Source organism: Zootoca vivipara, chromosome 8 (assembly GCF_965207765.1).
Source record: "Zootoca vivipara chromosome 8, rZooViv2.hap1.1, whole genome shotgun sequence".
NCBI classification, from domain to species: Eukaryota; Metazoa; Chordata; class Lepidosauria; order Squamata; family Lacertidae; genus Zootoca; species Zootoca vivipara.
In genome coordinates, this window is record NC_142591.1 from 80978990 (window position 1) to 80994493 (window position 15504).

The following is a 15504-nucleotide window of genomic DNA, read 5'->3' on the forward strand; positions in this document are numbered from 1 at the left end:
ATGAACAGAGTTATAGGGATCCCAGGTGGCAGGCTAGGAAAGAATGAGTTCTGGATATCCCAGTGCCTGGTGGCCTTAGTAGCTGAAGGTCTAACACTAGGATTTTGAATGTCCCTTCAAAGACCCTTCTGATGTTTGTCCTACATCAACAGTAAACTGCAGCTTTTCTTGGGAAAAAGCAATGGAACAAAAGAATAACCTCTCATATCGTTACAGGTAGGTGCTACTGAAAATTGAAAATTGAAATTAGCAAAAGGAAAAGGGGAAAAAAGAAAAATGAAATAATGGGAGTGGGCACAACCAGTTAGCCTTGCTGAGTGCAAAATAGCCTGGAACCAGCACTGCTCTGACCAAAAAAATCAAAAGAAGCAGAATTACAACATCCACACATGAGTTGGTTTGCTACTAATTAATCAGATCCAGCTTTTCTGGCTTACCGGTGGCCCTGCAGGTCCCTGTAGCCCCACTTTACCAGGAATGCCACGTTCTCCCTGTTGGAAGGAAAGGAGAAAGGTAAAAAAAAAAAACATTAAAAAAAAACATAAATGTTCCTGGTTATATATGTGATTTTTCTCAAGGGAAATTAAGTATCATGTTAGGCCCATGGAAACCATACAGAGTTCAAACAGTAGCCTCCTCTTTTTTAAATGCCACAAATCAAGTTAGAAAAAAAAACATAAAGGCCTCATTCTTCCTAATTGCATTTTAAACCTCAGTAATTCATTAGGATTCCAACATATAGAGTTGCACACAGGGATGGACTGAGCAGCCTAATTTTGTCCCGGCGCTCGGTTGTAGGTCTGCCCAAAAAGTCCACGTTGAAATTGCATGCATTTTGATCAGTTTGCATGCATTTTTGTAAACACAAAAGCCCATTTTTATGTAAGGTTTTTCAATGCATTCGTCTGCAAAATATGCACCATGAACACATTTTATGTAAGATACATATTTTTCTGCGCAGAGAAACTTCATTACAGAATCCAGAAAAGTGCATAATATGTCTGGGACGTGTTCCCATCTGTGAGCATGTTCAGGAATGTTTTGAAGGTTTGCTGCAAAAAAAAAAAAAAAAGGAAACCAAACCGATGCCTCCTCCATCCACAGTGTGAATTAATCAGTCATTTCTTAGCTGGGACTGGGAAGAGGAACATAGAAAAAAAGGAGGTAATAGAGGCTAGTTATCAAGGAACAATGAGAGGGGCAGGAAATTGATAATAATAATAAAAATGGGAGATGGAAAACCTGCCCATGAAGCTGCCCCTTTCTCCCAGCTACCTGATGTTGTATACAGACCTCATGAGGACTAGAAATTTCATATGCAAATTTAAAGTTGATACAACAAGCAATATGCACCTGCATACATTTTGCAGCTTTTAGTAGACATACAGATACACAGCTCCCATAATCACGAGGATAATGTCAAATCGATAACTTGCATAATGAGTCAGAAGGAGGGAGGGAGATGCCTACAAAAGTCACATCCTATCAGTCCTTCTGTTCAGGTGACTCCCGGGTTTTCCCTCCACTGAACAAACATTTGTAGCATGCCCCACAACAGAAACAGCTCTCTTCACCCTTTTGATGTACTTATAGCAAGCAAAGCGAGAAGATTACAATGTGCTTACGGGTTCACCTCTTTCTCCACGGTCCCCTTTTTCACCTGGTAGCCCTTGTTCTCCCTGGGAACAAAAAGCACAAGCGTGTTTGTGAGGCCCACACACAGAGAGCTGGGGGTGCAAATCCCTTTGTGCACAATGGTCCACCTTCCATGTGCAGCACAGTGATGCAACTTCTGTGTGGCAAGCGCTCGTGAAAATTCATCAGTATCTTAGTGCATTTATTTTCTACCAATGTGCACCTTTTTTTGCAAAGCAATTGCACTATAATGCTGTGTGTTTTTTTATATTATGTTATGTGTTTATTTCTGCTTCTTTTCCATGCAACCTTTAATTTAATATATGCATTCTTGTACATGGTACTTGGCTGGAGAAATTGCAAAATTCAGAGAAGTGTGAATTCTGAGTGATGGCTTTGTTTTGGTTCTCGTATTGTTTCAGAACTGCAAGTCAGGCAAGTTTGTATTTAAATGTCAACTGAACTGAATCTTTCTCCCATCACCAGCCACAGCTCAATGGTAATCACATCTCTGCTTTGCATTCAGAAGGTCCCCGGTTCAATCCCTGGTATCTATAGGCAGAGAAGGTCTGTGGACTGAAGATCTGGAGGACCAATGGTCTGACTCAGAACAGGGCAGTTCTCTATATTCCTATGCTGATTGATAGGACTGAAGCCTAAGGCAGGTATGAGCATTAGATTTGAAGAGAGCATCAGTTCTGCATGAAAACTCTCTGCTGCCTCCTAGTGGATGAAAGAAAGATGACAGTGCAGAACATGGGACTCTGATAATGAACTTCTCTCTTCAGTTTACTGATTCAAATTGCTCATTTGGGAAAATATTAATAAAGTCATTCCAAGCTTGCAACCCCATCTTAAACAACCAAATTGTTCCAAGTGCATTGCTGAGGGTTAATTAAATTAAAGGGAAGGATATTATTTAATAACTGCAAATGCCGGCCACTGTCGCCATGGAAACGCAGGCTGCCAATTAATCTCCGGAAGCTTGTTTGATATTCTATCCTTTTTGTTGTTTGATTGCACAGTTTGATCTGTGTTTCCAGGTGGGTTGAAAAGAGCTGCGGAAAAGACACAGCTTCAATTTGCTAAAAGAGAAACAAAGACCCAAACACCGGAAATAAGTAGGCTTGCCAACCACAGTACAAAGCCAAACCTTCATAGAAACCTTTGCGAACCTGGTTCCCTCCGGCTGTTTGAGTGCAGCAAAAGAAGTATAGTGTCCAGATCAGGCATCCCCAAACTGCGGCCCTCCAGATGTTTTGAGACTACAACTCCCATGATCCCTAGCTAACAGGACCAGTGGTCAGGGATGATGGGGATTGTAGTCCAAAACATCTGGAGGGGCGAAGTTTGGGGGTGCCTGGTCCAGATCAAGGAAAGTAATAGTACCACTCTATTCTGCATCTGTCAGGCAACACTTAGAATTCTGGGTACCACAATTTAAAAAGGATGGTGACAAGCTGGAATGTGTGCAAAGGAGGGCGACCAAGATGATCAAAGGTGATCAAGGATTGGGGGGGGGGGGTAGTGAATTCAAATTGTGGAAGGCATGGCATGAGAGCCAGTGTGGTGTAGTGGTTAAGAGCGGTAGACTCGTAATCTGGGGAAACAGATTCACTTCCCCGCTCCTCCACATGCAGCTGCTGGGTGACCTTGGGCTAGTCACACTTCTCTGAAGTCTCTCAGCCCCACCCACCTCACAGAGTGTCTGTTGTGGGGGAGGAAGGGAAAGGAGATTGTTAGCCGCTTTGAGACTCCTTCGGGTAGTAATAAAGTGGGATATCAAATCCAAACTCTTCTTCTAAAGGTAAAGGACCCCTGGACAGTTAAGTCCAGTCAAAGGCAACTATGGGGTTGTGGCGCTTTCATGCCAAGGGAACCAGCGTTTGTCCACAGACAGCTTTCCGGGTCATGTTGCCAGCAGGACTAAACTGCTTCTGGCGCATGACAGAAACCAGAGGGAAATGCTGTTTACCTTCCCGCCACAGCAGTACCTATTTATCTACTTGCACTGGCGTGCTTTCAAAGTGCTAGGTTGGCAGGAGCTGGGACAGAGCAACGGGAGCTCACTCAGTCACAGGGATTCGAACTGCCGACCTTCCGATCGGCAAGCCCAAGAGGCTCAGTGGTTTAGACCACAGCGCCGCCCACAACCTGGATCACGGCCTTGATCAAGTCCTGAGGGTGGGTAAAGAACTCTATAGAGCTGTATTTGCACACCCTGGCCTGAGATTCTTCACCCTTGGTTTAACTCCCACCATCCCTGTTGCAATCTCAACAAAGATCTTCACTGCACTGAAAAAGAAAGCAACTAACACCAACTGCAGGTTCTTTTCAGGGGAAAATGCGAGCTGTGCCAGTGCAATTTCTGCCAGGACTGTGGCAGGGATGGAAAGAGTTAAACCCCCCTCCTTTCCTGCAGCAGTCCTTGTCCAGACTACCCACCCGCCCTTCAGCAGATGCTCTTTGCAAGTCGTATAAACCCGCATTTTTGATGTTTTGTGTAGCAGCCTGTCCTTAACAGCAAAATGGCTTTAATTTATCAGAGCGACAAGGCAGAAGAATCAGGCGTGACACTTACAGGGCGACTGGGATGCGGAGTAAACAGGGAAGTCTAGAAAAAGAACAAAGAAAACAAAAGGAGATTTTTGTAAAAAGAAAAAATATATATGTAACAATGCTTACATTTTGATGGTAACAAATGGATAATGATTCGTGATCTCTGCTAACTTTGGAAATCATTCCACGGTTCAAGAAAATAGCACAAAGTAAGGATTTTGTGCATCAGCGTGCACCTTTGTTATTACAATTATTTAAAATGCTTCAATCATTAAAACTATCAAAGTGGATTACAATAATTCCTATGTACAATGGTACCTCGGTTTAAGAACAGCCCTGTTTACGAACTATTCAGTTTACGAACTCCGCAAAACCAGAAGTGGTGTCCTGCTTTGCGATCTTTACCTCTGTCTAAGAACGGAACTTTTCTCTTGGGAGAAAAGCAATGACAAACCTAGACAGCATCTTAAAAAGCAGAGACATCACCTTGCCGACAAAGGTCCGTATGGTTAAAGCTATGGTTTTCCCAGTAGTGATGTATGGAAGTGAGAGCTGGACCATAAAGAAGGCTGGTTGCCGAAGAATTGATGCTTTTGAATTATGGTGCTGGAGGAGACTCTTGAGAGTCCCATGGACTGCAAGAAGATCAAACCTATCCAGTCTGAAGGAAATCAGCCATGAGTGCTCCCTGGAAGGACAGATCGTGAAGCTGAGGCTCCAATCCTTTGGCCACCTCATGAGAAGAGAAGACTCCCTGGAAAAGACCCTGATGTTGGGAAAGATGGAGGGCACTAGGAGAAGGGGACGACAGAGGACGAGATGGTTGGACAGTGTTCTCGAAGCTACGAACATGAGTTTGACCAAACTGTGGGAGGCAGTGGAAGACAGGAGTGCCTGGCGTGCTATGGTCCATGGGGTCACGAAGAGTCGGACACGACTAAACGACTAAACAACAACAACAACAATGAACGGAAGCCGAAAGGTGGAAGGGCACCGGTGGTGGGAGGCCTAATTAGGGAAAGCGCGCCTCGGCTTAAGAGCGGTTTTGGTTTAAGACTTCCGGAATGGATTAAGTTCGTAAACCAAGTTACCACCGTATAATAAAAACATATACATTTTTAAAGTCACAGATCACCATGGAAATATATATTCTAAATTGCCTGCATATACCTGGTGGAACAGAAAAAAAAATTCAGCAAGCATTTAAAGGTTGAATTCGGAAGGTGTCTGCTGGCAGAGTATTCTACATTGGAAGCTTTGTTCCTTTTTGATGTCAAATGCGCCTCTCCAACTCAGAGGACAACCATCGACAGCTCCTGCAGTTATCTCCGTGATCGAGCTGAGATAAAAACGCTTAGGCAGTCCCTCAGCAGCACTGCTTCCAGAGACCGCAGCACAAAAAAAATACTGCATGTTTCTTACAAGGTAGCAGTCCCTCTCCAAACTGCCAAAAAAGTTACTATACTAATTCCTTTTACGGCCCACTTCATTGCCATTGCTGGGCTCTCAAAATAAAGTGCTACTTACTGTCCCTGGTAAGCCTGGGGGACCAGCAGGACCGACATCTCCCTAGAAAAGTAAGCAGGTGTTTAGGGCATAAAAGTAGGAACACACAGCTCAAAATCCATACCTGTGGGACATGACCACTCCAAACCAGCTCATCAGAGAGGATGTTCGTTCAGTTTAGGGTCAAAGTAGATATGGTGTTAATCAAATCACGGCATGGTTTTGAAAAAAATAATAGGTGAAAATTGAAGTTTTTGGTTTTTTCCTGGAGCAAAGAGCCAGTCCCTCCTCCAGTTTGGATTAGGATCACGGTAGGGCCAAGACTGAAAGCTCCCCTACCTTCATCTTAAAGAGTTCTCCATCCCAAGGAGGACCTAAGGGCCCAAACATGGAATATCTTTAAGAAGGCGGAGTAAGCATTTATTTCTGCCCTTTTATTATGTTATTCAGCTTTGTTTTTGTAATGCTGGGTTAATTTCTTAGAATTTTACCCAATGCTTTTAAGTCCTTTTTGTGTGTGAGGGAGCCGGGGAAATGTCCTTTGAAGATCAGACTCTCCAAGTGTCCCTATTTTCCAGGGACGTCCCTGATTTAGAGAAGCTGTCCTAGTTTCTTATTTGATTCCGGAATGTCCCACATTTTCTGTTCTTTTGAGAAATGTTGGAGGGTATGAAAGATTAGATCCATCTTTGGGGTATGTGTTTTGGATAAAACTGATGAATGGAAGGGGGTCAGGCTGTTTAGCAATATTCCCATTCTGTTCCACCTCAGCAAATCTATGAAATTGTTCAAAATGTCCCCTGAGTAGCCAGCCATTTTAAAATGATTTTGCTTTAAAATGTTTTTACCGCATTGGACACCACACTGATGTGTTGTTGTTGGTCCTTTTGGGGAAGTGTTACATAAATACATTTAAAAATAAATAACTAAATAGTACCAGAATTAACATAAAGTATGCAAACAATGGTTTGAAGATCAGATCTTCATTGTCCCTCTCCTGAGCTTACTCAGTTATACTCTAGCAAGTTCCTTCACCCAATATCTTACCCTTCCCCTTATTGTTGGCCAGTGTCACATGACAAATATTTCATGAACATAAAATCCCTCGAATATTGAAACTCACCTTGTCACCTCTTTCACCTTTGAAACCAGGGAGTCCAGATCTTCCCTTTTCTCCCTGCAAAGGAACAGAAGAAAGTGCAGCTGTTGCTGTTGTTGTTTTTAGCACTATTTTTTATTGTCTTGAGTAGCAAATACATTTTCTGTCAGAGTAAACAACAAAAAAAAGTCACTACATATTTGCTGCCATGATATAAATGACCAACTGGTGGCAGTAAATCAAACATTCAGGTGGAAAGTTCTTCAACTGCAGCACCAGCAGTCAATCAAGAGGAAGACAGCAAACATAAAAAAAAAACCCACCATCTTCTTATAATAGAATCATAAAGTTGGAAGAGACCACAAGGGCCATCCAGTCCAACCCCCTGCCAAGCAGGAAACACCATCAAAGCATTCCTGACAGATGGCTGTCAAGCCTCCTCTTAAAGAGCTCCAAAGAAGGAGACTCCACCACACTCCTTGGCAGCAAATTCCACTGTCAAACAGCTCTTACTGTCAGGAAGTTCTTCCTAATGTTTAGGTGGAATCTTCTTTCTAGTAGCTTGAATCCATTCCTCCATGTCCACTTCTCTGGAGCAGCAGAAAACAACCTTTCACCCTCTTCTATATGGCATCCTTTTATATATTTGAACATGGCTATCATATCACCCCTTAACCTTCTCTTCTCCAGGCTAAACATACCCAGCTCCCTAAGCCGTTCCTCATAAGGCATCGTTTCCAGGCCTTTGACCATTTTGGTTGCCCTCCTCTGGACACATTCCAGTTTGTCAGTATCCTCCTTGGACTGTGGTGCCCAGAACTGGACACAGTACTCCAGGTGAGGTCTGACCAGAGCAGAATACAGTGGTACTATTACTTCCCTTGATCTAGATGCTATACTCCTATTGATGCAGCCCAGAATTGCCTTGGCTTTTTTAGCTGCTGCATCACACTATTGACTCATGTCAAGTTTGTGGTCTACCAAGACTCCTAGATCCTTTTCACACGTACTGCTCTCAAGCCAGGTGTCACCCATCCTGTATGTGTGCCTTTCATATATGTTTTTTGCCCAATTGTAGTACTTTACATTTCTCCCTGTTAAAATTCATCTTGTTTGCTTTGGCCCAGTTGTCCAATCTGTTCAGTTCATTTTGAAGTGTGATCCTGTCCTCTGGGGTATTAGCCACCCCTCCCAATTTGGTGCCATCTGCAAACTTGCTCAGGATGCCCTCAAGCCCATCATCCAAGTCATTGATAAAGATGTTGAATAAGACTGGGCCCAAGACAGAACCCTGTGGCACCCGACTGCTGAGAAGCAGCGTTCTAGGTTGTGGGAGAGACTAAGGATAGCCCAAATAAATTTAATATGGAGCTCTCCTTTTCTTCAAGCTCCAAGCCAGACTAAACATCTCAAAATGTAATAGCTATGAAAGAATGTTCTTTCATATGTGTTGGACATGCAAAAGGGTAAAAGAGTATTGGGAAATAATTCATAATGAATTTTAAAAAAGAATGTTTAAAAGCACTTTTCCAAAAACCAGAGTCCTTTTTGTTGGGGATAATTCAGACGAAAATACCCAGGTTTTTAGAAAGGTGATTTATGTATTCCACTACTACCACTACTGCAAATGGAAAATGAGTGAGATCCCAACTAAAGAAGAATGACAACTAAAAACCTGTATGTTAGGTTGCAGACCTAACATATAGAATAAGAGAACAAGAAGAACATACGTTTAAAGAAGATTGGAAAATGTTTATCGAATATATGGAGGGAAATTGTGTTCACCTTAAAACGTTGGCAGCATTAAGATAAATTCAACAGTGTAAATAAGTTTTGATGGATGTAATAATGGAATACTGAATGGTTTAGTTTATGAAAAAATATGGAGGAGTTTTTGTTATGCAAAACGAACCATGGAAAGAGAAGAATAGAAGCCATTGATATTTTAAGGTTGTTTAAATGAATATTCTAAATTGTAAAACAGAAAATTTAATAAAAATCACACACACACACACACACACTCACTCACTCACACACACACACACACACGGCATACCTGATCTCCTTTCTCTCCTCTCTGTCCTGGCAAACCAGGTGAGCCTGGGAGGCCAGCTTCACCCTATGATGGAGGGACAAAAGAGTATTAGAACCAGCTCACGAGAGATTGCTTCTGCCAAACCCCACCTTCCAGGATCTGACACCACTCTCTTTTCAGACATCCACATGCTGAGCTTCTGGACAAGTTCTATGGGGGACTCCAGTTAAAACTGTTGTTGAAATCACTATGGATTCTGTAAAATGGCTTGAAGGGGTCCTTGCTTCAGTCACAGAAACAACTTTCCAGAGGGCCCTGTTTCCAATAGCTACTGCTCTAGAACGAAGTTGTTCTAATCTGGCTTTGTTGTTCCCATGGCTTGGAGGGATTTTTCTGCTTACCCTCTCTCCCACTAGTCCAGGACGTCCAGGCTCTCCTGCTTCACCCTAGGGGGAAAAGTGAAATAAAATAAACAGGTTTACTGTGGACAAACCTAGACAGCATCTTAAAAAGCAGAGACATCACCTTGCCGACAAAGGTCCGTATAGTTAAAGCTATGGTTTTCCCAGTAGTGATGTATGGAAGTGAGAGTTGGACCATAAAGAAGGCTGATCGCCGAAGAATTGATGCTTTTGAATTATGGTGCTGGAGGAGACTCTTGAGAGTCCCATGGACTGCAAGAAGATCAAACCTATCCATTCTTAAGGAAATCAGCCCTGAGTGCTCCCTGGAAGGACAGATCGTGAAGCTGAGGCTCCAATACTTTGGCCACCTCATGAGAAGAGAAGAATCCTTGGAAAAGACCCTGATGTTGGGAAAGATTGAGGGCACTAGGAGAAGGGGCTGACAGAGGACAAGATGGTTGGACAGTGTTCTCGAAGCTACGAACATGAGTTTGACCAAACTGCGGGAGGCAGTGCGAGACAGGAGTGCCTGGCGTGCTATGGTCCATGGGGTCACGAAGAGTCGGACACGACTAAACGACTAAACAACAACACTGTGGACTACCCAGGGCAGACGATTTCTCCTGTTTCTTAAAATCCCATTTCACTTTTAAACAAAAGCTTGCAGAACAATATAAGAACAATGAGTTGTTCTTGGTTCCATTCTCTGTTGGGGAAGAGCCCGCAACAACAACCACTTGAAGACACTGCACTAATTTTAAGGCTTAATAATAATAGTAATTTGGGATGGCTCAGCCAAATATATGGCAACATAAGTTGCTCATCCCAGCTCAACTTGCTGAGCCGAGGCAACTGTAAGTCACCCCCCCAAAAAAAAGCCTTTGGGGGTGGGACCAGAGAACAGGGGGGTGTTTCATTCAACCCGAGCCTGGAGTTAGTTACTTCTGACTGGATCATGACACGCTCGGACAATTTCTATATAGAGTGGCTTCTTTCAGATGCTAACTCTAATGTGACATCTGAGTGTATCTGAAGAAGTGTGCATGCACACGAAAGCTCATACCAAAATAAAAACTTAGTTGGTCTTTAAGGTGCTACTGAACGAATTTTTTTATTTTGCTTCGACTCAGACCAACACGGCTACCTACCTGTATCTAATGTGACAGCAAAGGTAGCCAAGTTCTGTGCTAGAGCCATAAAAATCCGAGCCAACCTAGTAAGTAGTTCTCAAAAATTTCAGGACAGAGCCAAAGATGATCCATTGCTACCATTTGTTGTACCCTCCCAAGTAGGGATATCTTCTTTTATCTAATATTTTTTTATAATGGTTGAAATGATTTATATTTATTGCTTATATTTTAGATTGTATTTTGGATTGTTTTATGTATATATGTGTATGCTGGTCGAGAACCGTAACAATAAACTAAACTAAACTAAATGCAGCTGACATTAGCTGCAAGAAATGGTGTGTTTGGTTGTTGTTGTTGTTGTTGTTGTTGTTGTTTACCTTCAAACCAATTTTCCCGGGAAATCCTTCTTCTCCCCTTTCTCCACGTTCTCCCTGTAGGCAATGCAAGCAAAAGTTAGCAAAAGAAACGGATGTGTTTGAATAAACATTCAGAGTAAGAGCTCACCAACATTGCTATGGAATAAAAATTATTGACTGATGGAAGAACTGGGATTTCTGTCCCCCCCAGTGTTTCTTGTGAGAGTGGGGAAGGTTTATTGGAGTGGGTGGGCAGGAAGGCGTCATCCGTCACCCATTCCAACAAAAAAATAAGGTGTGGGGAGAATAAAGAGGTAATCCTATGGCAGGATCCAAAAGAATATGAAGGTCAGGATGCAGTAGGTAAAAAGGTAAAAGTAAAGGTAAAGGTCCCCTGGACGGTTAAGTCCAATCAAAGACAACTATGAGGGATGTGGTTGGCAATGTGGTCTAAACCACTGAGCCTCTTGGGCTTGCTGATTGGAAAGTTAGTGGTTTGAATCCCTGTAACAGAGTGAGCTCCCATTGCTCTGTCTCAGATCCTGCCAACCTAGCAGCTCAAAAGCACACCAGCACAAGCAGATAAATAGGTACCACTGCGCCAGAAAGGTAAACAGCGTTTCCGCGCGCTCTGGTTTCCATCACAGAGCCCCGTTGCACCAGAAGTGGTTTAGTCATGCTGGCCACATGAGCCGGAAAGCTGTCTGTGGAAAAACACTGGCTCCCTCGGCATAAAAAGCGAGATTAATGCTGCAACCCCATAGTCACCTTTGACTGGACTTAACCGTCCAGGGGTCCTTTTAGTCCTTTTAGATCTATGGTTCAGCTGGCTTATTCACAGCTGATTCTCAATGATGTTCAGCCAAGGACTCACCAGAGCAATTTGCTTATCCTGGCTCAGAGAGAGGGCAGATGGTTCAGTTATGGTTACTGCAAGTCCCAAAATGGGTGTTCTGGAGGTGCAAGCAAGAAGCGGGCCCCTAAATTGAATCCTAAGCCTATTCATCTTAGTCATGCGGCCTGGAAATCCAGCAAAGAATGCTATTTTTATCTCTTTATTTATTTAATTATATTCATATTCCACCTCTATAAACCAAGGAGCTCAGGATGGTCTACATCAGGCATCCCCAGACTTTGGCCCTCCAGATGTTTTGGACTACAATTCCCATCTTCCCCAACCACTCATCCTGTTAGCTAGGGATCATGGGAGTTGTAGGCCAAAACATCTGGAGGGCCACAGTTTGGGAATGCCTTGTCTACATGGTTCTCCTCCTCCTCATTCCATCCTCACATCAACCCTCTGAGGTAGGTTAGGCTAAGAGATGGTGACGTGCCCAAGGCCGCCCAGTGAGCTTCATGGTGGAGTGGGGATTCGAACCCTGGTCTCCCAGGTCATAGTCCAACATTCTAACCATCACACCAGAGACTTGTTCCCCCTCTGCCAGGGTTAGGGCAGAGCACCTTTACACCAGCTTCACTTACTTTTGAGCCAGGCAGCCCAGGTAAGCCATCCAGACCAGGTTTCCCAGGTAAACCCTAAAAAGGGGAGTGAACAAAACTTAGATAAACACAGAATAACTGGGAGAAATGGGATTAAAACCAGAAATCAAAAATAGAAGTCAAGGTTATGGAGAAATGCAGGTGTTTTTTGTAAGACCATCATAGATTAAACTAATGCCACACACTCATGCCATACATTATAAAGCACTCCCTACTGCTTTCAAAGAGCTACAACTGAACATGTTTAGGAGGATCACATTTTGCATCAATGCTGTAGCTTTCCATTTAACAGAGTAATCTCAGAAAAGACCACTAGATGTCAGCTATGGCAAAGGTACAAGTAAGTAAAAAAACAACAACACAAAGCAAAACTTTCATGAAAGTTTGCATTGTAGTAAGCTCTAGGGAAGTACACCAAAGAAAATATTCTATTTGAACCTTACTCTGGCTGTTCAAAAAGCTAGTTGATTTGATGGCTCTTGGGGGCATTATCTACTTCATCTAGGGTCTGATTTAGAACCTCACATTTAAAAAAATCCAAGGTTTTCTTTAGTGATTTGAAGGGGAAACAAACAAGTTGATTGTGTTTTTTCAAACATGCAAGAGAATTCCATGAAATTTGATGGCATGCTACACCTTTCTAAGCATACAAAGCTGGCCAAAATGACAAATAGTTGCAGGGTTTCCCCTCTCTATTGTAGGTGCCTTAATAGTTTTGTGTTTTATTTATTTATTTACAGTGGTACCTCTACCACTGTACCCAGGGACCCAGGTGGCGCTGTGGTTAAACCACTGAGCCTAAGGCTTGCCGATCAGAAGGTCGGCGGTTCGAATCCCTGTGACGGGGTGAGCTCCCATTGCTTGGTCCCAGCTCCTACCAACTTAGCAGTTCGAAAGCACGTCAAAATGCAAGTAGATAAATAGGAACCGCTACAGCGGGAAGGTAAACGGCGTTTCCATGTGCTGCTCTGGTTTGCCAGAAGCGGCTTTGTCATGCTGGCCACATGACCTGGAAGCTATACGCCGGCTCCCTCGGCCAATAATGCGAGATGAGTGCGCAACCCCAGAGTCGGTCACGACTGGACCTAATGGTCAGGGGTCCCTTTACCTTTACCTTACCTCTACTTACGAATAACTCTACTTATGAATGTTTCTACTTACGAACGGAGCTCCGTCCGCCATCTTGGATGCAGTTTAGATAGGATTTTTTCTACTTACGAATTTTTAGATAGGGTTGCTTCTACTTACGAATTTTTTTCTCCCAATGCATTCCTATGGGATTCAACTTACAATTTTTTTCGACTTACAAATGTGCGTTCGGAACGCATTAAATTCGTAAGAGGTACCACTGTATTTGGTTATTGGAAATAAATTTGAAGTTGATGCAAATAAGCTTCTAAATCTCTTGACAGAACTGGATGGAATTTGCAGGCAGAGGTGAGTTCTAAGGCTATTAGCAAAGGGGGGGGGAGAGAATAGGAGGTTATTTTACCCCTCCCTGAACCCACGCACAGAAACACACATATTTCTTTTCCTAAACTCAAAAGATACAGGATCCAGAAGCAGAATTGCAATATATCTAACTCTGAATGCACGCATGTTTTCTAGAATGTATCCTGCAGAAAAAACAACAACCCACAAGCACTTACAGGTGGTCCTGGCTGCCCATTTCTCCCCATTTCTCCTGGCAGCCCCTAGAACAGTCACAGGAAAAAGAAAGATAACAATTAGTTGAAGTGCCATCTTTTTTGCCACCCTGTACCAACCACCCATGCAGAAATAGCTAGTGTAAGTCGTGTTGGGTGAAAAGAAGGTAGATCTGGCAAAAAAGAAGGTATGCGCTGGCAAAAGGTTGGCTAAAGTTTCTGGCTCGCAACTCTGTAACAACAGCAGTAACCAAACAACTCCCTCTGCCACCAAAATTATGGCGATGAAGAAAGCTTGGGGGTAACCGGGGGTGGATTTTTGCATAGAAGGTTTGTTCACATATGGTAATCACAAATAATTTCTGAACTCAGAATTATTTAATTCAAAGCATGAATATTTTGCACCAGGTTCGGGTTAGTGAATCTCAGGTGGGTTTTTTTGTGGGAGGGGAGAACTAAGCAGGTCCTACAAGACTGACGTCTGTCTACCCCTGACACGTGTATCTTATGGGAGGAACACATATTTTAGGGCAGAGGTGCATAAAAATGTGTGCTTTGTGTGAAAGCGCAGGCAAAAATGCATATATTTAGGGGAAATGCATGCAATTTAAATGAAAAGTTTTGGGACTTTGAAGGGGGGGGAACTGCAGGAAATGGACATATAATGAAGATTGAAATAGGCTGATCCTTCCCTCTTTGCCATGGTACCCATAATCACACCCAATATCTGCCACTCAAGACAGCCTCATATGAGGGCTGCTTTTGTATCTAAAGTAGCAGAAGGATGCCTTTTTGAGATCTAATTTTTATGAATGAAAATTTCTTACTGGGGGGCCAGCAATCCCAGGAGGACCAGCGACTCCAGGTGATCCTGGAGGACCCTGTAAGGGAAAAAAAGATACATCAAAATCCTTAAACAGCCATAGGTCAGGAGGGAAATTCAAGAAATACTGCTTTCAACATCACTACAGCTTTTTGGTAGAAAAGGTCCCACCTCTTAAGATTCTTCCTTGAATGGTGCCTGTCTTGTTTGTTTAAAGGACTTATAGGCCACCTCAGGGAGCAAACTCTATCAAGGTAACATTACATTACAAACGCAACATAATACTTTGAAATATACAGGCACGAATCATTCTTCAGTTGATTTTATATCCCCCCCAACTTAACAATATTGCATCCCGTTTTCACCTTGTGTTTTCTAACTTGATTTCAGTAACACGCTAGCAACCTAGTCTGTTCATGATGAATAATTTCCATAAAATTAACAGATGATGTAGCAGTGAGTGGCTCAGAATTTGGGGCACATTCAGACCTTCTCCTTTTGAAATTATACCAAGGGTGGAGGTTCTGCACCCTTGGTCTAACTGAAAAAGAAGGTTTGAATGTGCCTCGAATCCCAGGTTCTCCAGCCCAGAGGACAATTTTTGCCTACTGTGTGTGTGTGTCAAATCTGGCTTATGAGTTCATTAAAAAGAAGAAGAAACCATGGCCACCTGCCAGACAGATGATGGCATTCTGATGGAGGGGGTTGATATCAGTTGAGAGGGAACTGGTGTACACAGCCCAAATAGCAGGATGTAACCTCCACTCACCAGTAAAAGGACTTTCAAAGAGCACTACACTGTGATTTGAAG

At 43.0% G+C, this 15504-nt stretch overlaps 1 protein-coding gene across 2 annotated transcripts in view; it reads right to left on the reverse strand.

Annotated features, from left to right (window-relative positions):
* Positions 1-15504, reverse strand: part of COL22A1 (collagen type XXII alpha 1 chain) — a 180488-nt gene that overhangs the window by 43708 nt on the left and 121276 nt on the right. For both annotated transcript variants that reach the window (XM_060277589.2, XM_060277590.2), the window contains exons 25-35: positions 14698-14751; positions 13874-13918; positions 12207-12260; positions 10746-10799; positions 9236-9280; positions 8856-8918; positions 6824-6877; positions 5722-5763; positions 4217-4249; positions 1626-1679; positions 438-491 (exon numbers count right to left, since the gene is read on the reverse strand). In XM_060277589.2, coding sequence (XP_060133572.1) covers positions 438-491; positions 1626-1679; positions 4217-4249; positions 5722-5763; positions 6824-6877; positions 8856-8918; positions 9236-9280; positions 10746-10799; positions 12207-12260; positions 13874-13918; positions 14698-14751 — 552 coding nt within the window. The remainder of the gene's footprint in view (positions 1-437; positions 492-1625; positions 1680-4216; positions 4250-5721; positions 5764-6823; positions 6878-8855; positions 8919-9235; positions 9281-10745; positions 10800-12206; positions 12261-13873; positions 13919-14697; positions 14752-15504) is intronic.